General features: G+C 38.1%; 5 protein-coding genes across 10 annotated transcripts in view; 1 reads left to right on the forward strand and 4 right to left on the reverse strand.

Annotated features, from left to right (window-relative positions):
* The window catches only part of PNLDC1 (PARN like ribonuclease domain containing exonuclease 1), a 58959-nt gene that overhangs the window by 29430 nt on the left and 3492 nt on the right, over positions 1-26037 (forward strand). The window contains exons 17-21 of one of the 6 annotated variants that reach the window (XM_088142693.1): positions 1080-1255; positions 2571-2669; positions 3915-4046; positions 20768-20867; positions 21510-21887. In XM_088142693.1, the coding sequence (XP_087998819.1) occupies positions 1080-1255; positions 2571-2669; positions 3915-3987 (348 nt within the window). In that variant the 3' untranslated portion in view covers positions 3988-4046; positions 20768-20867; positions 21510-21887. Of the gene's footprint in view, positions 1-1079; positions 1256-2570; positions 2670-3914; positions 4047-6406; positions 6523-12851; positions 12954-20767; positions 21888-26037 lie in introns of those variants that run through there. The other 5 variants (XM_088142690.1, XM_088142698.1, XM_088142709.1 and 2 more) reach the window with 5 other exon arrangements.
* LOC112541550 (proto-oncogene Mas-like) lies at positions 8226-12064 on the reverse strand. The gene has a single exon (XM_088142749.1). It carries the CDS (start codon positions 9105-9107, stop codon positions 8235-8237), a length of 873 nt encoding a protein of 290 aa, XP_087998875.1. The 5' UTR covers positions 9108-12064; the 3' UTR covers positions 8226-8234.
* LOC148217112 (mas-related G protein-coupled receptor member H-like) lies at positions 13438-15323 on the reverse strand. Its single transcript, XM_088142742.1, has one exon. The coding sequence runs from the start codon at positions 14367-14369 to the stop codon at positions 13443-13445; it is 927 nt and encodes a 308-aa protein (XP_087998868.1). The 5' UTR covers positions 14370-15323; the 3' UTR covers positions 13438-13442.
* Positions 15330-20591, reverse strand: LOC103065335 (proto-oncogene Mas-like). Its single transcript, XM_088142723.1, has one exon. It carries the CDS (start codon positions 20208-20210, stop codon positions 19200-19202), a length of 1011 nt encoding a protein of 336 aa, XP_087998849.1. The 5' UTR covers positions 20211-20591; the 3' UTR covers positions 15330-19199.
* Positions 22072-25344, reverse strand: LOC112541551 (proto-oncogene Mas-like). The gene has a single exon (XM_088142733.1). The coding sequence runs from the start codon at positions 24927-24929 to the stop codon at positions 24000-24002; it is 930 nt and encodes a 309-aa protein (XP_087998859.1). The 5' UTR covers positions 24930-25344; the 3' UTR covers positions 22072-23999.

The raw sequence follows: 26037 nt of genomic DNA on the forward strand, positions 1-26037 counted from the left end.
ATAGTCCACAAGTATCTTTTCACCTGCCCTGAATATTAAATCCAGGATCCCCAACCATATAGAGCATTATTGAAAAGAGTAAAGATTTTGCTATAGTAGTAGAGTCTTGCCCTGGGCAGGGGGTTAGACTAGGTTACTTCCAAGATCTCTTCCAACCATTGCATTCTGTGAGTGTATGATGCCTTTGAGTCATACTCAATTCCTGATCATTTTCTGGATAAGGCCATGCAATCTTTTTGCAGCAGTATCGTCAAGGCCTGCAAAGCTGCCAAGCTTAGAAAACAAGAACCACTTGGATTTCTGAAAAGATCTTTATTGTTAGTTGGGTAATGTAACAGAATCTTGAAAGCTTGCCAAAGTAATTCTCCAGATCAACTTATGTGTAGTGTAATACCTCGTTGCATTGGAGGAGAATGGCTGATGTGCCAAGTTTTTCCTTGTGCTTTTATTCTGTCTGTCTGTCTGTCTGTCTGTCTATCTAGCTAGCTATTTTGACTGTTGTGAGCTGTTCAGAGTTGTGTCTCTTAAGATGAGCAACCATACAAGTATAATAAATAAGCAAGCAAGCAAGCTAACCAGTTACTTTGAGTCCGTTTCTCACACTTCTCCCCATGCCGCGGACTCTAAATCTCTTCTCTAATAGTTCTGCTTCCTCCCTTCATTGCCTTGATGCCTCCTTTGTGTTCCCAGGCTCTGTTAGGTATTGCATCACAAGTATCGAAAGAAATGGTTCACTGTTACCTTCTTCCAGGATGTTTTTTAAACTTTTCATTCGAACCTGTAGCTCTGGGATTTCCAGCTTGTTTTCCATGTGAGTGTTGACCAACATTTCCTTTAGATCAGCCAAGGTCATTGGACTGGATGTTGCCATCAAGATGTTAGTACTACATTTAAAAGCAAGACAGCATTTAAGGGATACTATCATAACTGTTTTCTTAACATTTACATTAATTCTCAATTCACATCACCATACAGTGGGTATCTGTTTTGTATAAAATGTCAGAATACTTAAACTAATAATCTGGAACATCTTTCTAGTGCTCTCAGTAACTGAAAACCTTGCTTTATTATTTCCTCAGAATTTTTCTGATGTGGATGTCCCTACACAGCGTCCCCCCCTCCTAGTAGCTACTGTGAAGGGGTGGCCTGGGGTAACTGAAGAGCAGATTTATCAAGAGTTACGGACCCTCTGCAGGTTTGATGTCCGGCGGCTAGGAATGAACCAGTTTCTCTTGCTCTCCAATAAATTTAAAGAGTACGTGATTAAAATCCCAATTGTCCCTGAATTGACAACTTTCTGACCACATGAGCTATCAAACTGTGGAGCAGGCTGCCACTGGTGTGTTCACTTTTGCTGGGGATTTTCAAACAGAGGTTGGATGGTCACCTGTCAGTGGATCCTGCACCGAGCAGGAGGTTGAACTAGATCCCTTCCAAGATCCCTTCTAACTCTAAGATTCTATGAGTAATATTGTCTTTCTTCCCAAGTCACGTAAGACTTAATCTTTCGAACATCTTTATAAGATGGATAAATCTTAAATAAAGTTATCTTTACATACACTAACATCTTGTGATCTATCATCCTTACATCTTGATTTTCTTTCAAATGGTCTCACTTTCCAGTTGTGTACTATCTAGAAATTTCTAGATAGTACACCCCATATTTAAAGTTCTTTAACATTTCAAATTCCATTAGTGTCTCAACCTTTCTTTCCCTCTCAACTTCTTCAGCTACTTATATTTCTCTTTTCCCATCTCAGTACAAAACTTCTTACAACTTCAAAGAATAAGAACAAGTTTGTTTGTTTAATTATTTATTTATATGTCACATTTATATAGCCGCCCATCTCACACAAAGCAACTTTGTTAGAGTTATTGGTAATTTCTCAACAATTCTGAGCCCTTCTTTTGTAGCTATTTCCTCTATCACCAGTGGTTTAATTATTTGTTGAAGAAGCCATGGCTTATTTGCTAGAATGGACAGGTTCATAAATCTATTAACGCAAAACTGAGCCAAGCACATTATATTTTAGTGCCATGTTTGAACTTTTACTTATCACTGCTAAAAACAAGATAGGGAAATGAAAAATGGGCTTAAAGGGAATGTGGCTGAGGGCCTGGGAAATAAGAGGAGAAGTTGCTGTGGAGCTCTTCCTCTTGGTCTTTTGCTTTGGCTGGAAAAGAACAATGAAAAAGGAAAAGGTGGCAGCCTGAGAGGAAGATGGAATCTTCCCTTCCTCAGGACAGAGAGCTAATGTGCTGTGGGAATGTGAGCAAGCATGTTTTGGTAAAGTTGACATGGAGGTAAATCAGGTGGCTGTAGGTTGGCCATCAGTCAGAAAAGGCTGAGCTCCATCGTTCTCTGACTGGCTTCCTAAGTCCTGTTTTCACCTCCCCTGGCTTATGAGTGTGGCTTGTTTTGTAGGCAAGAGGACCACCAACTGAGCCAGCAATTCTCCAGCATTGATCAGCACCTGCCCCTTCTGGTAGCAAAGCTATTGTTTGGTTGTATGAAGCCTTCTTCTTTATTAGCTGGCAAGCTGAACTTTCTCTTCAAATTATTCTTACAGCACCAGGATAGTTCTGAAAGAATATAAAGCTCATCCCAATCTGCAGATTTCTGTGTACCACCATTGGAGGCATTCTCCACAAGTGACTAGCTTCCTACAGTAAGAAAGCTTGGCTTTATACTACCTTTTGGAACAGTAGTTTAAAAATTTATCTGAATTCAATCTGGGTGTTGTTGCAAAAATCTGCCACTGCTTAAATGATTGAGTTGTTGCATTGCTGCACCTGGCTGCAGCTGCTCCATTAGATACACGTTCTTCAAGAAAAGTGTACTACACTTGTCTGGTGTGATTTCTTTCCACTTCTCCTTTCATCTAGCAACCTCTGAAATAATGATTAAAAGCTCATTGAGAATTGCACAGATTCACATTCTCAGATGTACATGTAATTGGTGATAGAACAACTGCAGCAAGAGACCAGTATGACATACACTGGTCCGCTTACCTTTTCTGCCAGCTGAAACATATGAGATAATGCTCAGACTATGTCTGAATGTATGTAACTGTTAAGTTTTCATTGCTGGGTAGCATCAGTTAGGAGCTTAATTACTCAAGATGCTCAATTGAAATGGTAAAATATACTTCCATCCCCAGTTGCTCTGTTTGTGGAATACCATTATGATCTCATCAGTGCAAAAGCTGAAGTGCAGTGCAAAAGTGCAGTGTAGTGCAAAAGTTCATAGCCTCAATGAAATATAGTGCTTAAAACTACAGGAGGGTAGAAGGGAATCAGAGTAGAAAGAGTGCAGAATTTACCTTAGGGATTATTAACAATGCGCTCTTGAGCACAGTTCTCGTGAAGCCACTTTCTAATGCTCATTGAATATGCAGGCATATTTGCTCTGGACTGAAGAACTACAATTCTCATCTCTAGCCTCCATAGCTGCACAGGCTGAGGCTGAAGTGAGCTATATTCCAATATACCTGGAAGAATCTGATTGGGGAAGGCAGATAAAGGTCATGAGATCTTTTTATATATGTATTCATTTTATTTTGCTACTTCAAGTGGTGGAGACAGAGACTGAGAAAGTGGATAAAGGTGTGAAGGGGAGACTGTGTTAGATTATAATTGGTTTTATTTAAAATTGCTTATTTTAATATGAATATATTTGAAAGGTTTTTATGCTAAAAGCCGATTTGGGAATTATTTGGTTTTAAACAATAACTAAAGCATGGATTATGTAAACCCTTGTGTAATGCCCATCTCATTAAATCACCCATTTTGAATGATAAGGTCAAGTGAAACTGAATATAAGACCTGTGGCAGGAAGAACTAAGCTTGTTAACTCTTGATGTTGTTTGGCTTTGGAACAATTGCATTTATGTTTATTGTTTATGCCCTTTCAGAATATGTGGCATTGTGGCCTCTTGGTCTCTGCTGGCTTTCTTGCTTGGAGGCTCTTCTAGTTGTCGTGTGTAACAGCTCATCCACTGGAAATGCTTTTCTGCAGCTTCCTGGTCTCCTCTTTTTTTCTCAATGTAAGCTTTACAGTGATAGATTAAAATATTCTGCATTGCAATGATCCCAAAGTTGTGTGGTTCCTAATGTGGGAAGAAGGAGAACTTTGTTAAATAGGATGCAGTGAAAGGCAAACTTCTTCATTATGAAAAAATACGGAAGGAAGGGAGGGAGGGAGGGAGGGAGGGAAGAGATATTGAGGATTTTCTTACAGCATAAGTATTGAACAAAATATTTTGTGCTAGCCACTTACGCTCAGTCTTTCCAGCACTGAGCAACCTTCCTTCCTCCCACCCTTTCTTTTCAAGGAGGATATGAACCTTCAAGGGCACCTCACAGAAGCAACCTGGAGAACCCAAAACAATTTAATATACAAACTACACAAATAGATGTAAAATTCTGGAAGAATTGGAATAATTCTACTTGGTATCAAAAGGCTATTAGCAATGTAGGCAGTTCTTGAAGAGACATGCAACATACAAGGCACTCTGGTCACCATACAGCTAACCTTTCATGGTGAGAGCCTCAGAAGATTACCTCTGTAATACAGGAAAGTTGAGATAGGAGAAAAAATAGCATCTAATGTCTGGATCTTAAGCTGTAAAAGGTCCTAGGAGACCCAGAATACATCCAAATGCAGAACAGATATATCATCATTGCCCTAATCTCTGGATTTTTTTTACTTCCTAATTTCTTCTCCAGGAAAGAATAGCTTTGCTGAGCTGCAATAGAGCCAACCTCATCCCTTTTTCTTGTTCACTCAAAGAATGTGAAGGGACAGCTTTTGAAAAAGCTTATGCTGTTTGAATGTATTTTCTATTTACAGTTGAGAAAAAAACAAGAATTCCTGTAATTATTTTAAGCTCAAATGTATAGTCCTGAACCCAGAGTTCTGTGGTCAGGGCAGGCAGTGTTAAACCACCAGTCATCACGGCTGTTGCATATAGCTTTGAATAACATTTACATCTGTCTTTGGTAAATTGTTTCAATATTTCCAAGTTTCAGCTAACATAAATGCTGTTATATTTATGAGAGCTGATATGACCTTACACAACCAAGCAGTTTAGTACTGATACTCATAGCCCACTATCAGCTCTTCATCCATTCCAATCTCTGTTCATTTTTCTTCAGAAATGGTGTTCTATCTCTGCCAGCAAGAAGGAAAAAAAATTCAAAAACTGTAAACTATAAAGAGGGTGTTTGAATATTGCTGAATGCCCCTTTCCAAGTCAGTGCCAGTGTCTCTCCACACTAAAGATAATTTTCCGAACAGCACTATCATTGTGCCCCAAAGTAAAGGCCACAGTCTGTACCTTCTTTCCAGTGAAAGGATCAAAACAGAGAAGGAATACTGTCAGGTGCTGCTAGAAGCTCTGAGACTAGTTATTTATTATGCAGGTTGAGTGAGTTTTCCAAACACCAAATTTAACATGGCAATTGTATATTGTTCTGCAGAAGGATATACCCAATCCAGTTTGTGTAGTTGTTTATCCAAAAACTAGACCATCCACCTTGCATTAAAGAAAAATTCAAGAATGTAATTTAATTTAGTAATATGGTATTTAGTTTTTCTTCCTTTCTAAGTATATAGTAAAACCTTAAGTCCTTGCCATGAAAAAATGTCATCTAAAATACTTAACTGCTTCGAATACAATTATAATGGTGGGTTACGACTGTACAAAACGAAACATGGAAAAAAAGAAGCAATAAGTCAGAATATAAAATGTGTGTAATTTAGCAGTCTTATTAATCCAAAGCTGGGTGTAGGGACAGTATGTGAAATTGTATTAAAAATACACTTATGCATCAGTTGTCCTTGATATCCCAAGAAGCTGTGCCTTCTTCTCCTTGTTCATGGGGAATAATTGCCTCCTCCAATCCCCTGCATGAATAGGGTTCAACGCACCTGTCGGAGTAGGGTAGATGCAAGCTGAGCCAGTCAGAACAATGTTATTTGTATTTTATTTGCTTTTTCTATTTACCTTAGCTAGTCCTGGAGTACCTAATAAAGACTTTTTTGTTACTCCCTTTCATCCAGGAATACTGAAAGAAAAAATTAACAAAGCTAGCTAAATACAGGCCTTTTATTAATGGAAGGGACTTGGCTTTAGCCAGGATCCCACTAGCAGAAAGGAAATGGCAACATTTACAGATCCTCCCCCTCCCTGCAACCTCTAGTGGCCAATTCTTAGGAGGAATAGAAAGAAAAGGATATTGGCATTTACTGTCAGATAAATCTTAAAAGCTAAGTCAATCTGAAGGACTAGAATAAAAAGTCTTCTGAAAGCACAACGGAGTAGCCTTTAATTAAACTTCTGTGTGGTGATAATTTTGCATATTTGAGGTACCAACATTGACAAAGTTCTTTCCTTTGATTCAGGTTGCAGTGGAATCTGCAGAAGGTAGAAGTTGGCATATTTAATAGGAATCTGTTTATGTGGTGGTTTAGCTTTGGGGCTTAGTTCCGAAAGACCTCTTTTGCAAGGTGGTCAGCTGGAACCCCTTGGAATCAACATGGATTCCTCTCAGAGTTGCGAACCAGCTTTGGTTCAACCTTGAAGCTCAAAGGTAATATAACAGGGAGAAACATTGGAGTAGAATAGGTCTGGCTTCCTGGCTGGGACTGGAATAACTGTCTATATTTTTTCTTTCTGGTTTTAAAGAAAAATGTAACTTATGTGAAGCTGTTTGATATCTTCACAGCTATTCACAAGTGGCTTATTGGATCAGGTGGCCCTATAAAACCATTAAATAAATGTCACAGTATCCAGTTTCATAATGTAATTGAACATGCCATCTGAGGCATACCTTGTTTAGTAACAAATGCAGCAGGTTCTCCAAATAGTTTTACCTTTACCTGTCCAGAGATGTTTGTGGGTGAAGGTCAAAAAAATTAAGATAGCAACCACAACTGTGCAATCAAAGCCCCTTTTTATGGGTGTTGCAACATATGTCAAAAAGGGCGGGACTTGAAGTCCATGGTCACAACTGCCATTTTGACTTCATTGACTACCCCCACCCCATGTGGACATGCCTGCTCCTGTTTCTCTCACCCCTATGGTAGGATCTCTCCTACTTGCTCTAGTAAAGTGGCAGAGATGAAAGGCACAGTCTTCATTTTTGTTATAGCATTAAACTCTGTCCTATGAAGTGTTTGAATATTCTGTCTCCTGTGTTTTTTCCAGCGATGCTTACCCAATGCCAGATTTTGTTTTCTTTAGTATTTTTCTGTCAGCTGAAGAATTGTTTTTAATTCTACCAGTTATTTTAAGAACTGTTCTCTGTTGTTGTTTTTTTTAATCTATTTTTGCTTCTGATTTGAGCTTGATTTTTTAAATTGGTGCTGCACTGCTTACCATTTGCTGGTTTTATCCTTGTTTTATTAGGCAAAGCTTTAATATTTTGTCTGTTTTTAAATTTACATCAGCCAGAGCCTTTCAGTACTGAGACATTATAGGTAAAAAATTTCAAATAAATAAATAGTTTAGGATATTAACACAGAAAATCCAGAAAGCTGGGAGATTTTTTTTTCCTTTGCGAAAATTTGTCCCTTGTGTTCTAATTAGACTGAAGTCCTTCAACGTAGTACATTGTATTCTAAAGATAAATAATTGTGCTTTCTCAATGTATGTAACTCAGAATCAAGATGTTATCGCTTAGTACCTGTCAAAATTTTCCTGATGGAACTGTGGGTTGAATACCATTTCCTTGAACATAAACTTCCTCTGTCAGTCTTCAGGCTATACGAATACTACTGTATTCCCATCTGTAGATTTTTCCTTCCACTCCATCCAGGTTCCTTTGACTGCACAGCTTTCTCTTCTCCTTCTTGCCATCTTCTTTATGTAGTGGCAGTCTACAGATACTTCTCATTACCTGTTACTGTTAGCAACATTTACTTCCTGCTTTGGGAACTCTCAGTCTCATAGTTCATAACTGCAGCAAAGTCTTTGCAGAATTAAAGTTCTCTCCCCAGCGGAACCTTTCTTTCCTGACCTCCAACTTCTTGATTCTGACTTTTTGTATGGCAGGAATAGACAAGGAGCTGTGAGCCAAATAAAGCATTTGGCTGGTTTTATTAATGGGCCTGGGTGGGTACAGAAGGAATAATGAACCATAAAATAAATTATCTAGGACACCTTTATTCTGGAGCTGGGAATGTAAGTCAATACGGTATTCTTCTATGGATAATTCTTTGGCTTCTAGGGTCATTGGGGGAGTTGTTCTTGGTGTGTTTGTGTTCCCTCTACCATAGTTCCTTCTTGCAAAGTACCATCTTGCAAAGCTTTCTCAAGGAAACAATCAAGGGGATCCAAAGTCCTTTTCATAAAGCCTCCAATAATAAAATACATAAAAGGGTTGATACTGCTGCTTATGGTGTCAAATAATACTGCCACTGAAAATGTTGGTACGTGTATTGCATCAAACCAAAATTCAATAGTATTAAGAATTTTAACTGATACATCAAATGCAAGAAAAACAACAACAGTAGCTGTAATGGAAATATCAAGTGTTGCTGGAGGAGTTTGTTGTGTTTTTTTCTGCATTCTGATAAAAATGGCCAAAGTGGAATAGACCATGATGGGAATAAAAATCAGGAACTCAAAAAATACTTGGAATAGATTTATGATTCTGCAACGTAAAGTATTTTCATTCAAGTATATATAGAACCTTGGATAGCAAGCAAAGTATTCTACAAGCGATACCAGGCCAGAAAAGGTCCACAATGTGGTCACAAAAAAAACTGAAAGATGTTCTGGCCGATGAGAGTGATACCAGGTAGAGAAAAAAACAGATAAATACCTTTCAAGGCAGAGAACTGTTAATATATACAAGCTGGATTTGCATCCAACTGCATATATAAGCTCTATTATATAGGAAACAGAGGCACTGATAAGACTTGGTTTTAAAAATAGCATAAAATAAGTATATAAATAGATTAGGATACTAAAATCAGCAATAGTTATATTTAGGACATACACAGTGAACATGGTCTTCTTAATCTTAAAGGAAAGAAAGAAAATAACCATTATATTTCCAACTATTCCCAAAATGCTGATTGGAATAGCAATGAGGATCATTGCTTATGTCAGTGTGGTGTGGAGTCTGTGCCACTTCAGTCTCATTTTCATTCGCTGGGTCAGCATATATGGAATGACAAGTTGCTAATCTGTTCTGGCACAAGACTATTCACATGCTTAGTAAATCTTCTCAACCTGTCAAGACCAAACACAATTTCTCATTATTACAGTATAGACTCTGCTCACACAGACAGGAGTTACCTGTGCTTATGGGATTTTATGTTATATTGCAAAAAGGAGAAAGAGACTCCACAAAACATAACGTTCTCATGTATGACACAAAACTATAATTAATCCTCATTTAGCGACCACAATTGGGATTGGCAACTCAGTCATTAAGTGAAGTGGTCACTAAGTGAAACCATGACTGCTTATGATCTTATTTCAGCTTTCCTTTGCTTTACAGACCTGTAAAGGTTATAAATGATTATAAAGCTACTTTTTCATCATTGTCGTAACTGCAAACAGTTGCTAAATGAGGACTGTATCATGTTATATGATTATTAATATTTGTCCATTCACCTAACAATAGGAAAGAAAAGGAATTTAAATTGATAAATTATTTATGCAGACCAGATTTCTATATAACCTTCCAAATAGTTTTCTTGGTGATAAGATGGTTGTTCAAATATAGAAATCACTCTTAATATCATTGAGAGTGAAGGGACCAAGCCTGTTTATTTTATAATACACTTTTATCTAAATCAACAAACGTGCAGTAAAGTCTCTCACATTTCTTAATGAAATGGCTTTCCCAGAACAAAATTACAACATGCAAGGTCTCCTGTTCAGAAGTAGCCACTTCAGCATGTAATAACAGTATATGAACCAGTATTGCATTCTGAGTATAATATCTAGGTTTATGCTTAAGTATTAAATGTTCCCGCTCATGCCCATTGATTCCCACATGAACCAGAGCAACCAGCAAACAACAGAAGTGCTACAGGTTCTAGAGATCAGATCGTTCACAATTTCTGTGCTGGACTGGAGCCCAATGCTAATTGAATTGATACCTCTCATGCTACTGCTGAGGAAAGTAACCAGTAACCCTTTAGGTATTATCAACAGTCAAAAACTGGCAAAGGAAAGGGATGCTAGGGAAGACTACAGAATCGCCATTCTTACGCTACATATGCTGGAACTGCCCAGCAAACATCTGTTAAGACACTGATTATGTATAATCACTTGTATCGGAGCCTATCAGTATCTGCCTGAAGAGACTACCTATCCAAGTCACTTGCAGATCAAATTTTAACTCTGCCTCTCTGAAGCAGATACAGAATTCCTCTTGAAGAATAGCAAACAGGGTTAGCAAAGACAGGAGAGGTCAACACATTAAACTTGTTTCTGGAGAAAACACTGAAGAAAAGAAAAGATTATTTTCATTTGCCTCAGTTCCAGACTTCCTCCCAGGTATTGTAAGGAGCAATTCTATTTTTGATGCAGCAATTTCTTTAACAGTGTGATCACTGGTTAAATATTCTTACAATAAATATATAGAATACATTTGGGATTATGTTCGCAAATTCCTAGAATGCCTGTTAAATAGTCACTTGATGAAGTTAATAAATGTGTTTATCAAAGTAGAAAGATAGAAAAGTAAATGCTACCATAGTTACACCCCCATATTCTTTTCAACTGTCTTTGATTATGCTTCTAATTCATCATAAAGATTTAATACTGTGACCTACGTGGCTGCGATGATGTATGTACCAACCAACAGAATGAGAATCCTGTGACCTCACAGCAACTGTTAACCACAGTTTAATGATGTTCAAAGAGGCATCATTCTGAATCTGTTTCATCATGGATTTTATCTTGATTTGAGCACAGAGTCTATCTTAATTTTCCAAACTGGAATAGGTGATCTATAATATGAAAGAGACAGGGCCAGCATGACTTAATTTTTATTTATTGTTAAGAGGGTTCTTTTCTGGTTTATCAATATACAGTTCAGAAACCAAAGGCAACCATATTAATAAGTAGTTCTTAAAAAAATTAAATTACAGTTTGGAATGTGTAGAGTAGTCTTATTTTAATTTGTATTAGTATTGCTGGTTCTTATATATGGCTCCATTTCATCTTTTTTTTCCTAATAAAACATTTTAATCTACATTGTTTTATATGGAATTACTCCTGATACATGAAGCTTTGTGTGTTACTTTTCTACATTTGCTCTTTTTAATGAGAAATGATAATGATTTATATCCACTGCTGCCTGTCTGCCCTACAGTTGAATCAATTTTTGCCATTTTGTTCCTGTTGAAAACTCTGGCAGATTTCCTTCACGTTCCAACAGTTAATTGCAGTGCCATCCTCCATGTGACTCCCTACTGAATTTAATTCCAGCTGAATTGCTAAATTGTATTAGCATAGATTGCAAATAAGCTTCTGCTCCATTTTGTGTTCCCTTGTAATTAGGACAAATACCCCACCCCAAACCCAAGGAAAGTAGACATACTGTATGAAAATATATGAGTAAAACATTCTCATTCTCTTCAGCCTCTCAGGAAGCTCTTTACCACTAGTTCTAGCTCTCCATGGTTTATTGTGATTTGTTGACCAGGCATAATTGACTAGGTTGTCATAGCCCCAGACACATCACATCGTGTATGACCTACTGGTAATGTGTCTGTCAGCCACACTATAAAAGTGCGATGTATTGCTGAGATCCCCAGTATTGTGCAATTAGGCATCAGTGAGGCTTTGGACATCACTAGACAACTACTAGTTTTCCCATTTGCTTTTTATTTTCCTTTTTTTTTTTTAATGTGTTACTAAGAGGTGGGTATACTGAAAAATGAAACATCACCCTCCAGGATCTTGATTTCCAAGAACGTGTTTAGGCTCCTTATGATCTCTACAGTTTGAAAATAAAAATGTCAGCTTGCTACTGTAGCTGATTGCTTGCTAAGCTGTAGCATCCTGGAGAGCCAGAGCCGGTGGCAAAGAACTTCCTGAGAAGCTGAAGAGAACAAGGAGAGTTTTACTCATATATTTTCTTACAGTATATCTGTTTTCCTTGGGTTTGGGCGGGGCATAGTGTTTGTTTTGTTGGTTTTTTAGTTGGCTTTTTGGTATTGCATATTTTCCCTCAAGGATGTTCCTGCATGTAGGGCTGGAAGGTATTTCTCAGTGATTACCAGTTTTTTTTGATGAAGGCTGTGTTATGTTTTGTAGAAATAACTCTGTACTTTGAAATTTGGGGTTCAGATCCCACCTATCTAAACTCATTCTTGGCCAGTTACTTACCTCTGAAGCTCATCAGTTTGCCTTTTGTGAAATGGGTCCTGGAGTAGAACACTGTGGGCTCTACCTAATATTTTGAACTCAGAAGCTACTTCTGCCTGGTTCTTGAATGCTTGGAGTAGGTATATTTAACTTCACTAGCTTGCCTTCTTGAAAAGCAGGTTTTGCAAGGGGTCCTGTTTACCATGATAATCATTTTGTGAATGGGCAAGTCCCCCTTTTCTGAGCGCACCTACAACAAAGTAAAGATTTCAGATATGGTTAAGGCCACTGGCCCCAAATGACTGGGAATCCCAGAGACACTGGATGCTGTTTTCAACTAGTAATCATTCAAGCTATACTTTTATAGCAGAGTACTTAGCTAGTTTTTTTTTTTTTTTAAAGAGCATCTCTGAATCCTCACTTTTATGTCACTTTTAATATTTTGGCATTGGGGGACCGCTTACCTTTCTCAGCAGTCTGATTGTATTGTCTATATTTCTTTCTCTTCTTTAGAATTTTCATTGATTGACCACTCTAAGAAGGATCAAGTTTAGTCTGTGGTGGCTCAGTTGATGGCTCCATAAGCATTGCCCCTCTCTACCCACAAAGAATTGTACAAATTTCCATGAGATTTGCATGTACTGTTTTATATACATATGTTTTATATACATGCACAATATAATTTTCATACTGGCAATACCATCACAATGTGATTTGTTCATTTGCTCCATTTATTGTCCTGCTCTCATTGTGGAGGAGCAATCTGAGGTCTCTGTTTTGCTTCTTGCGGTTCTTTTTAAAATAGTCCCGAACTAGACAGCCCTTCTGATAGAAGACTGTCCTTTGCAATATAGGACACTTGTCCTTTTTGTGGCTTGGTCACCTTTGCCTCCTGCATGAAGTTTTGGGTAGAGTCCTCTCAATTTCTTCCGTAGGATCTCCTTTTTCTGCCCTAATGCCAGGATGGAGGGTGTGGTGCATTATAGGGCATAGCATAGAATACAGAGGCATGTGCTAGAAATCAATAGTGCATAAAATATTTGTAAAGAATTTATTCTGCAGCATAGAAATCAGTATTCTTCTATGCCTATGGTTGTTGTATTTTTAAGTCTGCTCTATGCATGCTTCTGTTTTTACAGCCACGGCTGTGTTGTCTGACAAAGCTATCACAAAAAACGTAAGGAAAGACTCTGCTGCTTTCTGCTTCTTCCAACACCCAACCATGAAATATATCAAAGGGCAGATAGAACTGCTGATAGAGTCCAATAGGCTGCAAATGTTACCCAGCACATAGCCATCTATGCCTCTGACCCAGTACATTAAGACCTTAGCTAATTTAGTTGGTACATTCAGCATCAGAAGCAGAAGAACCGTGGCCACAATAGTGATATCAAGTCTTGCTAGAGGAGCTCCCTCTCGTCTCATCTGAATTCTAATCCAAATGCCCAAAGTAAAAAAAATCATACTTGGAAAAAAAATAAATCCAGTGATGATTTCTATTATGATTGAAGTTTTACAACTGTCAATGTCATGGAAGTGTACTTCTATTGTTGGAGAGCAGACATAATAGTTCACATATGATGCCAGCCAGGAGAACCCCCACAAAGAAAGGGACACGGTGGCTGAGAAATTCTTGGGCCGATGTTGTTTGTACCAAACAGGGAAAAAATGAGTGCACCATCTTTCAGCAGCGATAGCTGTAAAGATATAAAAGTTAGTGTGATAACTGCTGAAATGCAAAATATGCAATACACGGTGAAATACTAAACTGATATTCAGTGGTGTGAAAAATAAAACAAATTCAAAAAGGAAGCAGAAGATTAAAATGATATTAGCGACTGCCACACACACAAAATACAGACTTAATTTAATCTTGAGCCTGCAGCAGAGGAGCCATAAAAGAATTGTATTTCCTGTGAATCCCAAAATGCAGATCGGAAGAGAGATGATTACTACTTTTTCTTCTAAACTGTGTTCTTCCATTACTGCACCAAGAAAATGAGAAGACGAGGGATTTTCCTTTGCCTCCATGTTGCTATTAAAATGTTCACGCTTTTTTCTCAGCCTGTCAAATCAAACACAATTATTAAGATAGGTAGGAAACTTTCAAGAAAATCACCTGTCAGGTAAAGATGCTTTGACTGGGAAAAGCCAACCTAGACAACCTGCTTAATACTACAAGGATATGCCAGCCCACTTTCAGAAGTTAGAGGGATGATTGGGCATTTTATGTTCTTTACCATTTACTTCCATTCCAAGTCACAAATATTCCATGTGTCATGATAGTCCCCAGATGGGTCCCTAAATATTGACTTCTACTGTCTGTAATAATTTTGGTCAATTCAGGCTTCACACTGCAGTTTTCAGTAAAATAAAGACATAGATTAGATTACCAGCCTTGGTTGTAGCATTAATATGTCACATGCTAACGGTAAGGACAATATCAGCCAGTGTAGCACATTTGGTCAATGTGCCATAAGTACCATCAAAGCCCAATTTTACCCGAAGTTTGTGCAAAATAGAAACTACCTTGCAGACCAACATACTTCCCCCATATTCCACTAACTAAATGCACCCATATCCCACTAACTAAATGCAGTATCCTGATACAGAACACATTCAGGGTATGGCTTTAACTGACTATATTTTTAAAGTCAGTATTGTGGGATATTGTAGCATGTCACTATAACTTGTTGAAATTGCACAGGTAGTCTTCGGTTAATGATGGCAACTGGGACTGGAATTACCATCGCTAAGTGATGCGGTTTTAAAGCGCGACATCACGTGCCTACACCATTTAGTGTCCATAATTCCAGAAGTCCTGGCTGCCGTTATGGGTTAAGTGAGGACCTCATGTGACCTCACCTTCCAGCTTCCTACTGGCTTCCCCATTGACTTTGCTTGTGGGAAGCCAGCAGGGAAGGTTGCAAATTGTGATCACGTGACCATGGGATGCTGTGATAGTCAGAACTCTGAGGACCAGTCATAACTACCACTCGTTCAGTGCTGTCATAAGTTTGAAAAGTTGCTGAATGAGTGGTCGTTAAATAAGGATCACTTCTGTCTGTCTTTTCATCACATTCTTTTGAAGTGAACTCCTTGATCAATTGTATAGGAAAAGAAATGCTTCTTTTCCTTTGCTTTATTTTGGATGACATGCAAGAGGTCTAATGACTCATTTCACCAAGCAGCAAAATACATTCCAAATTTTTGTCTGAGGTTTTCAGCATAATTTCTAATAAACTCTGTTCCAACTAGGGTTGCATTATCTTAGTTTTCAGCACTTAAATTTTTTCAATAACAACACTTGGGTGGGAAGAGCAAAAGCGTATTGTTAAATGGCACTTAATTAGTTACAAGCAGCTCTCTGCCAGTTTCTGTGATTGCCAGGCCAAAAAAGAGAGAGAGAGAGAGATAACCAAATAACTTCATATAAAAAGTAAAAGCACTTTTCTGCCTCCTAAAACTTGCTTCCCAAAATAGATAAGCAATGCATTTCCAACATTATGTAATTATATTAGTAACTCTATACTGTCAGTTACTTCTGGAGAAAAAAATGTTAGAAGTGTTGAAAGTATCAATAGCCCAGAAACATCTTCCCAGATTAAAGTAGTAGATAAAGTAAGGGTTGGAGAAATTGATTGATTGTAGTAGATTGGTAAAGAACCTGGTCAAATGTGGCAAGGCAAGTAGGATTGAATGCTGGATCATAATGTACAGGTCAGAGATAAATGGGCTGGAGATAGGAAGGCTTAAAGCAAGAAAGAGGGATGGCACGGTTTCTTCCACTGAGTCGGCACGTGTGAGGAACGTCAGCCTGTTGCCATTATGGATGGCACTTGACTGATCTTCAAACATTAATGTCTTCCAAAGCCAGAAGAAACCTGCCAAACCTCTAGTTCGAATTATCTGTAGCAGTCTCATTTGAACATCAGTCTCAGAGTCAAAGGAGAAACGTGTGGCTAATTCATAGTGCTTGGGTTCAGATCTGTGGCATGGACATTATCCCTCTTTCCAGGAAAATATGATTAAAATCCTTGAGTTTTATTTTGTTTTCTGTAACTCAGGTATATTATTTCTGCGGTGATCAATGAACAATCTATTCACTGACTGGATGTTCTCAGGAAATATAAATCATATGCAGGCAGTCCCCAGTTTGAGAACGAGTTCCATTCCCCAGGTCTGTCCTTAAGCTGAATTTGTATGTAAGCTGGAACAGTATTATTGTATAATACTATATAAGTAGTGTTGTGTAATTAACTCAAATCATTGTGTATTTAACTCGAATTTTGCTACAGTAGGCTCCATTCTTAACTATGAGTCATCTGTAACCTGGTAGTTCTTAACCCAGGGACTACCTGTACTACACTGTATTTTTGGCACGTTCCTATAAGCATCTTAATCAGCCACTTAATGATGTTGTGATATGTAGTTTTAAAAAAAAATAAACTGACATAAACATCTGCTAAACACAATAATCAATACTAACATCACATTCCGGTTTTCCTTTTAGTCTTCATTGCTCAAACTTCTGTTTTTCACAATACTGTAATAATTCTGCCAAGATAGGGCTGGCTCCACCATTATGATGTGTTTCTTGTGTAACAAATGGAATACTAGAATCTCATGACCTCAGAGCACTGGTTATTAATAGTATGGTAATGTTCACAATAGAATCACTTGAGACCTATTTTAATCTGTCTTCAATTCTCAGAGTCTGTCTTGTAGATGAATTGTTGTGAGGAAGAAAGAGGGAATATGTGTCCTTCCTGTTTTGTTTTTTAACTTTAGAATACATTTTGATTTTATCAGCTATGATCATCCTTAGGTCAGCCTGATTAGAATGATTAGAAATGATTAGAAAGGGCAGACCTTCCACTTTTGGCAGTTGTCTAGAGAATGACACTAGGACACTGATTCTTTTTTCTGTAAGAACTTTACCTGATTTTGGAGGGTGCTAAAATGTTTTCTCCCACAGCTTTAAATATCAAATAAAATCCTTTATTGTGGTTGATGACCAGAGCTTTAAATATCTACATTAAATTGTCAAGGAGGGATTTACAACACATTGCATTCTATATACTGTAGATATAAATTCTATTTTTCTTTGCTGTCTTATTTATTTATGTATTTCTGTGCCACCAGTTCTGGAAGTGGCTAATCTCTGAGTGGGTAGCAACATAAATGTTATAAAAAGAACCCTTCCAAAATAAATAAACAAGCAAACCTACCTACCTGTCCCCAAAGAATAGTAAGCTATCCCAACCACATTGTAAGGGACAGAAAGAAACATATAAAAGTCATGTGTTTGCCAATGCATCCCAACATTTATACCAAGCCTTCCTCTCGGGCTAGATGGAAAAGCCAAGTCTTAATTGCTCTCCTGAAATTCAGGAGGGGAAGGGTAGACCGGAGCTCTACAGGGAGGGAACTTCATAGCATAGGGGCAGCTGAATATCCAGGTATCAGTCATGACTGGTAATCTTAGTGTGCTCCTTTTTGGTCACTGTTGTGCAAGCAGTGATGATATCTCAAGTTGACAACTATGGTTGAACATAAGATAGGAGGTTAGCAGCCTTGCCATTCCCAACAGTTTCCTTCTTAGGTTGCAGAGTTTATTGTAGAATGCAAGTTCTCTGCCTCTTCCTTAATTGCCATCTCAGACTGATTAAAAACCACAGGCTAAGCTAGTTTTCTCCCCTGTCCCAGTATCCTCCCTGGGCAACTGAAATACAAACCACAACTCTTACTTGCCCCTTGACCAACCAATGCTATCAAAAGTATTGATAGCTCAGCTTACAACATTTTAGAATCAAAATGTTAGGTCATATATTACACAAAAAGGAGATTCTATGGGATCATCTTGACAAACCTCTATCTTGGTTTATAACAATCCTGTATGAAAATCATTGGTTTTATCTTTCAAGACTTCAGTTATCTTAACCCCAGCTAGTCATAGTAATAACAATGGTACCATATATTTTCCTTACCATTCATGCTGACATTTAATAGAGCCTTTGATGTCACCTCCATTTAAGATAAATACAAGTATTTTTGATGTTGTAGCCCCCATGTGAAATTTCCTCTTTAAGGAATTCATTATTCATAGGATATAATTCTATAACACTATAGGATATGCTGTTTTTATCTTCATCTATTCTTGAGCAGTGACATTTTATCAGTGTGTGTGTTGGTTGATGACTTATCAACAGTGTAATAGGCGGATCAAAGAGTGTTTCAAGAGTGTTTCAGATTCAAGAGTGTTTTAGTGTACTCAGTAAATGTATGTTCTTAACTTAATTAATGAAGAAATTTAATTCATTGAGTAAGGAAAGGCTATGCTGTTCTATTCCTTGGCATTATCATGCATAGTAGCATTCCCAGTGTTTCTATGTTTTCATAAAGTGCTGACAGAGGTAGCATCTTCTGTCTGTTCTCTTCTGTCATTCTTTTTCTCATCCTGTTGAATACAGAAAATGCACACATTCCTATTTGTACAACCATTTCCTATTCTTCAAAGAAATTATTCCAGCTACAGAGGCCACACATGCAATGAAATGGTTCAGGTAAATAGTGCTATTTTTATTTTTAGCAAAACAATATGAACAGTCCATGCTCTGTAGTTTTCGTTTTTATTTGATCACACTTATGCTTTTTGAGGACATTTTCCCCCAGGCAGAGCGGCCCCCTTTTTTGCCCTATTATATTTTAAAGTCCTACAATCCCATTTTTTAAAACATGAGCTTGATTCCTCTAAAAGCACCAGGTAGTGAACTAAGAAGGAACAAACAGTAAATATATCTGCAATGTGCCTGTTCGGGAAAGAAAAAGTTACCCAACATCAGGCATGTCTATCTTTTTTCATTTCTGAGGTCCGAGTTCATCTGTGTCCAGGTTCAGCTTACTGGTGCGTGCAGCATCTGGGCTCTCTTTATGTTGCAAAGCTCTCTCAAGCAACACATACATAGGTTCTGTGGTCCTCTGCCTTTGCCGATTTCCAACAAAGAAATAGACCAAAGGAGTGATGCTGCTCTTGATGGAATCAAACAACAGAGAGAGTTGATATGTGATTGGTCCACTTAGTGTTTTGTCCCAGTGGGATAGGAAATCAACAACGCGAAGTGTAAAAACAAAAATAAGAGAAATGGCAACCAGGATAATGATGGTGAGATCAATTCTTAATTGGGGGCTTTGCTTTGCTCTTCTCCGCATTCTGATAAAAAGGGACAAAGCAGAAAAGGACATGATGGGAAACAAAAACATCAGGTAGACAATGGTTTCAAATAATATTGTAGCTTCACAGTAGGGGTTGCTCGGATAGAGAGATGAAAGAAATCTTGGGTAGCAGGCAACATACATCACCAGTGCCATTAGGCAAGCCCAGAACCATATAACAAAGCACATATTTTTTGTGAGATCCTTTGGACGGTGATGTTGATAGTAGTCTGGGAAAAAGACCATGAAATACCTTTCAACACACATAACAGTTAATAAATGAATGTTGGCATTGTATGCAAATGAATAAATATTCTCCATTGCTCGTGAAAAATACAAATTGACATGAAATGTTGACAGAAATAAACTAAACACTATAAAGAAGTAAGCAGCCACAATAAGCTCAGCCATTACCAAATTGCGAGCATAAACTATGAATGTTGTCTTCTTCACCTTGCTGCAGAGAAGCCAAAGGACAGTTGCATTCCCAACTAATCCCCAGAAGCAGATTGGAATGGATATGGCTGTTACCATTTCCAAGAAAAATCCTCTGCTTATTTGCCGGAAAGTTTCTTTCTGTGACCAATTCTCTAGCTGTGTATGATTTTTTTTAATTGTAATAGTGTGGGAAGACAAAGTAATTGTTTCTGTCATCATGACATGGTCAGTGTTCAATCATTCTTCTCAGTCTGCCAAAATTAAACACAATTTTCATTATTAAGCCGCTGAAATGTTTTACAGAAGTAGGAAACACTCAAAAGCATCACTTGTCTGGCAATAATACTAGGGTTATTGTGTTTCTCTCACCCAGATTTATTGTGAGATAAAACGTGCTAACTGGAATATATGCTGACATATATTTTCTGGGAGTCAGAAAATAAGTTTATGTTAAGATTTTAATACATCCTAGGATGCTATTCTGACTTCTGGAAATGTCCTTTGGCTTATCCATTATAACGCCGTTAATAATATGATGATTTCACTGAAAATGCTATACCTATGATGTCCTTTGCCAAACCTACTTGCCAAAACCTACTCCCAACAATGTGCACAATGCTACAAACATACATTCTGATGCATTTTAGTCACCAGCTGATTCTGAACAGAGATCTAATGATAACTGGATCTAGATGGCCCATTCTCCATCAATTGTCTAATTTCTTTTTAAAGACAAGAGATGCTAGCATCTTAAAAATATTGCCTCATCTATTTAGGTTATTCCCAACTAACATTTCAAGATGTGAGACCCAACTGACATTCAGTAAAAGGGAACCTTGCACAAATTCAGTCCCTTTGGACACCACATTACTGATGGTAAGCATTTATGTTGAAAAATCAGCCATACTTGGGAAACAAATGTATATGTGGATGTGTTTATATTTAGGCACAGCAGCCCCTACTCAAGAAGAACAGAGCAAGAATTCAATAGGACCTTGGACTATATTTTGTTTTAAGCAGAACTGGAAAGAGTTACAAGGCCCAGCTAGATACAAGCATCCAAGTCAGGGATGAGAAAATGATGGCCTCCAGATTCAACCTGTGAAGCCCGAAAGAGGCCGAATGGTTCTGGGGATTCTCCTGGCACAAGACTTTCTGGAGGTGAAACAATTCTAGAGGGCATGTGCTGAGGGGCTTCCCTCCCCACCTCTTCTAAAAAGTTACCCATCTTGTTTCTGCATCATGGAGAGTCCAACTCTGACATCGCAATCCAGACTTGCTTCTGGAAAGATGTCAGAAGGTACAGACATATATGCATATTATAGTTACTGATTTGGTGTCCTCTGGAGAAAAATAAAATAAGAAATAGGAAATAAAATATCTAATTCTCCAGAAGGATGAACCTGGCAACTTCCCAATGTTCCCAATATAGAACAGACAAGTTATCATTTAAATTACCTCCATGGTTCCTCTCCATTTTTTTCAACTTTGTTTCTATCTTCTTTCTTTTCTTCTCAGAAGCTTAATACAAGGTGTGAACAACTTTGGTGATACGTTCTAGCACAGCCAAGGAATATGAGAACCTTATGACCTCACAGTGGTTCTTATTTCCAGCGTGGTGACATTTTCAAAGCCATCACTAATCTATTGTCTGGAGGTTTGGATGTCAGTAGATTTCATTGGCCTGGCAGATGAGCTGGACCTAGAAGGCAATGTGTGAACTCTCTGAGCAGTTTTTTTTTAATTCCCTTACCCATAAATGCTTTATGGATTTTTTTTTTTTTAACACAAGATAAGAGTACAAAACAGAAATGTCTCTGTATAGCGTCTCAGTATTTTTGTATGTTACACTGACTGGATATTGAGCACAATAAAGTCGAAGTTGAATTTTGTGGTGGTTTCAGAAAAGGTCCAGAACTTAATGGTAAGATGGGATAGGAATTCTCTGCAAGAACTTTCTTGTGTGATTCTGTACAGTTACATTATGCATTCTTAAAATTTTATTATTACATTAATATCTACCTTTCCTTCAGGAGCTCACGCTCTAGATAGTACTGCTGCTGCCTCCGGTTAATCTCCACAACAACCCTGTGGAGTAAATTGGCTGAGAGATACCAGCTGGCCCAAAGTCACTAGTGAGCTTCCATGGCAGGGTGGATTTGAACTAAATCTCTCCAATCCTAGTCCATTTTGTGGTTCAGCTTCAGGAGCAAGGATGAATGCCAGAGCACTTGACAGGCAGCTTGCAGATGTGCTACATACATCTGCATGCAAGAATTTGAAGAGACTAGAGTCAAGCACATGCTAGCTTTGTTGTTACCAACTGCTACTTTAACTCCTGCCTTTCCATAATTTTCTCTTGAACTGAATATTCCTCTTTGTTGCAATATTTAGGCATTTTAGAGAATAGTGAATATAATTTCAGATAACAAAATGAAAAGAACCGGTTCTGACTTTCTTTTCTTCTTTCCTAATTCCCTTTTTTGTTTTCATCCTGTAACATAGGTTGCAAGTATTTCAAATATCCTTGAGTAATTCTGCAAAAAGAAGGCAATAAATCATCCAGAGGATACCTAGCCCTATTTTCCGTTCCTTTTTTATGAATATTGGCTGAGGCCTACTCTAAAGAGTCTTGATACTCCACTTAATTGCAAAAAAGCTTGACCCACACAGTGGGAGACCCCCAGCCTCCACCCAAAAGAGAAAAAAGACCTGATAAATTTGGAGAAAAGAAAAATACAGTAGGTAGGAGAGGAACATTTTTACCCTGAATCTATAGGAATTCAGGAAAAAAACAGAGTACTACATTCCAGGAGGGGCTCAAATGAAAACAGATTGGCAGGTGAAGATATGCCAGACCCAGCTTTCATTCTTAGTTTGTTATGGACAATTTGAGACTCATTGGAGTTGATGCTAGTTGCTGTGGCATTCTTTTTAAAAAGAATTTATAGAAGAGAGGTACCTAGTTTGATGTGTATAGTTACAGGCTGCTCATTTTATTATTATTTTTTTCCATTTGAAAAATACAGTATTCTTTTCTATAACAAGAAGGTGCTTACAGTATTTCCAAGAAATGCACTTGATCTGAAAGAATTAAATCTGTGCAAGTGACTCCCAATCTATCTGAACAATCAGTTCAGTCAGCCCTTCAAAGTCAGCCAGTTAGGAAACAGAGACCGCAGGGACTCCAGAAATGCTACACTATTGGTGTAGGGTATGTTAATTTTAAAAGACTGTCCAAAACCTTCACTGCCCCTTTTTAAGGTCAACAAGGTCAAGGTGTGGCTGTTCTTAGTCTCTTTATCATGCTTTGTACTTTCCTGGGGCTGAGTAATTGGTTCACCACTCCTACTCCTCTTCTCAATGCCAAAGCTAAATTCCTCTACATTATGGATTTTTAAATCACATTAAGTTGCCAGATCAGATCCAATTCAAATCCAAAAACATATGCATGAATTGATACAAATCCGTCCAAATCTATCACAGTCCAAATCGTCCACAGGTCTAGCTGTGAGTCAACTCTTACCTCATCCCGATCCCAGCCCACTTTAAGGAGAGTAAATTTTGGTTGAAGTTTTTCTTGGTGGTGATGTTTGGTGGGAGGGGAAATGAAGCCAGGGGAATCCACCAACTGCTTTCCTTAACTTGCCCTGCATTAAATCTTTAAGGACAGTACCACTGCTGGCCTCATTACTGATGCAGAATAGGGACTGGTCATCAAGGCAGCTCAAAGAACAGTTTTTTTTTTTTTTAATGCAGCCATGAGGCACAGCCTTAAGTAATGTATTGAAAAGACAATGTCTTGATTGTAAGTAATGGCTAAAGATTTGAGATAAGTTGTTTGTAGAAGGTAAGCATGGCTGTAGAAACTTGTGGGTACGTTAGAAGTAAGGAACAATACCACAGTATCTGCAATCCATTTATTCTGGAACTTAAGGCAATAACCAGTACAATGTGCATAATATTTGATAGCATCTTTATGTACAATCTTCTTGATTAAGCTCCTGCCTAGCCTTCTGTTGTTCCATCATCCAGCAGAGCTCTCTCCAGTAATGTTTGGAAAGGTTTTTCACTATCAATCTTTGCCTTTGAGTAGCCTACAATCAGATAGACATAGGGGTTCCCACTGCTGTCAATGGCATCAAGAAAATGAAAAATGAGAAAGACTATTGGAATATGGATTTTTGGAACCCAACGTGCTATGATTTCAATAATTCTCACTGAAGCAGCAAAGAGAAGAAACAGAAGAACGGTGGCCACTATAGTGATATCAAGTCTTGCCAGAGGGGCTTCCTGAGATATAGTCAGCATTCTTGTGAAAAGAAGAAACGTAGAAAATATCATGATGGGAAGGAAAACCAGGAGGTTGATTATTACTCGGACCATTTTTGTAGGCTCACAATGCTGGTTAGCTTCCTTGAGTGATGGATCAGTCTGTAGATAGCAAGCATAATATAACACGATGGCTAGCAGGCCAGATAAGACCCACAAAATGGCACACATGATTTCTGAGAAATGCTTGGGGCGGTGTTGTTGATACCAACCTGGGAAAAAAACCATGATATACCTTTCGGCAGTGATAACTGTTAGCACGTAGGTCTTGGCATTGAACCCAAATGCATGTGCCAGCTCCATTATATGTAAGTAATACAGACTGATAGGAACTGCTTTCAAAAATAAAATAAAAACAATAACATAGTAGATTAGTACAGTAAAATCAGCCACTACCAAATTTAGGAAATACACAGTAAAGTTAGTTTTCTTGATCGTGCAGCAGAGAAGGCAGAAGATAATTGCATTCCCAAGCAATCCTAAAGTGCAGATTGGAATCGAAACTATCATAATTATTTTTTGCGTAGGGTATCCAGTCTCCAGTTCTGTCATAGCATTGTTGTCTGCTCCAATAGTATGGAAAGACAGAGAGTATGCCTCTGCCATCTTGAAGCTATCAGTTCGTGATTTTTTTCAATCTGCCAAAATGAAACACAAAATGCATTAGTAAGATGTGGCAAAGTATGTAGGTAGGAAAGCTTAAGTGAATCAGCTTTTCAGATAGGAATGCTTGCTTTATCGTATTCTGTTCCTACAAGATTGGGTAGAAAAAGCGAACTTGATCATCATCTTGCTTTGGCTGGATTGCATGCCATGTATCTTCATTTAGAAGGCACACAGATGATGGAGCCTACAAAAGGTGGTATGACCTTTACAATTTTGCAGTAAGCTCTAGCATAGATAATCCATGACTTTGAAGATCATTTTCTGTAGACAGAAATACCTGTTGTGAAATCAGTTCTTTCTGAGTACTTATTGTTTACTTAATGGTACCCAGAAAAGCTAACAAAAATAAAGAACATTGCAGTTAAAACATCATTAAAGCATTTTTATTTTATTTATTTTATTATTTTGTGCTTTTGAGTCATTGTTGACTCCTGGCAATTGCCTGGAGTACTCCCTACAATTTTCTTGGCAAGATTTCAGAAGTGGTTTGCTCTTGCCTGCATCCTAGGGCTGAGAGGGAGTGACTGGCCCAAGGTCACCCAGCTGGCTTTGTGCTTAAGGCAGAACTAGAACTCTCGGTCTCCCGGTTTTAAGCCTGATGTCTTAACTACTTCACCAAACTGGTTCTATTAAAACGTATTAAACAAAAATCTACAAAAACAACCAAACACATCCTAGCAATCTCACAATTTCAGTAGTCCAACCCCATTTACACATCAAGAGATGCATAAATAAAAATATCCAAATAAAAAGATTTCTGCCTAACTGGGGAGGGAGAATAGAGTGGGAGCTAGGTCTGATGTCCCCTAGGTAGGTGTGGCCAAGCCTGAAACAGCTACTAAAAAGAGTCCCTGTTGGAAGAACACCTCCTAAAGGCCTTCATGCCCAGTCAGGTATGTACACGGAAAAGCCATTTTTCAAATAGCTTAATCCAGGAGTAGGCAGCCTTTCTGGGATTTGGGGAGCACACACAAAATGATTATCATGGTAGATTTGCCTGTTCACAAGATGGTTGCCATGGTGAACAGGGTCAGTCTGAAAATACCTG

Source organism: Python bivittatus, unplaced genomic scaffold (assembly GCF_059951505.1).
Source record: "Python bivittatus isolate LINGU-HERP-01145 unplaced genomic scaffold, Pbiv_v1 ctg000020_np1212, whole genome shotgun sequence".
Classification (NCBI taxonomy): Eukaryota; Metazoa; Chordata; class Lepidosauria; order Squamata; family Pythonidae; genus Python; species Python bivittatus.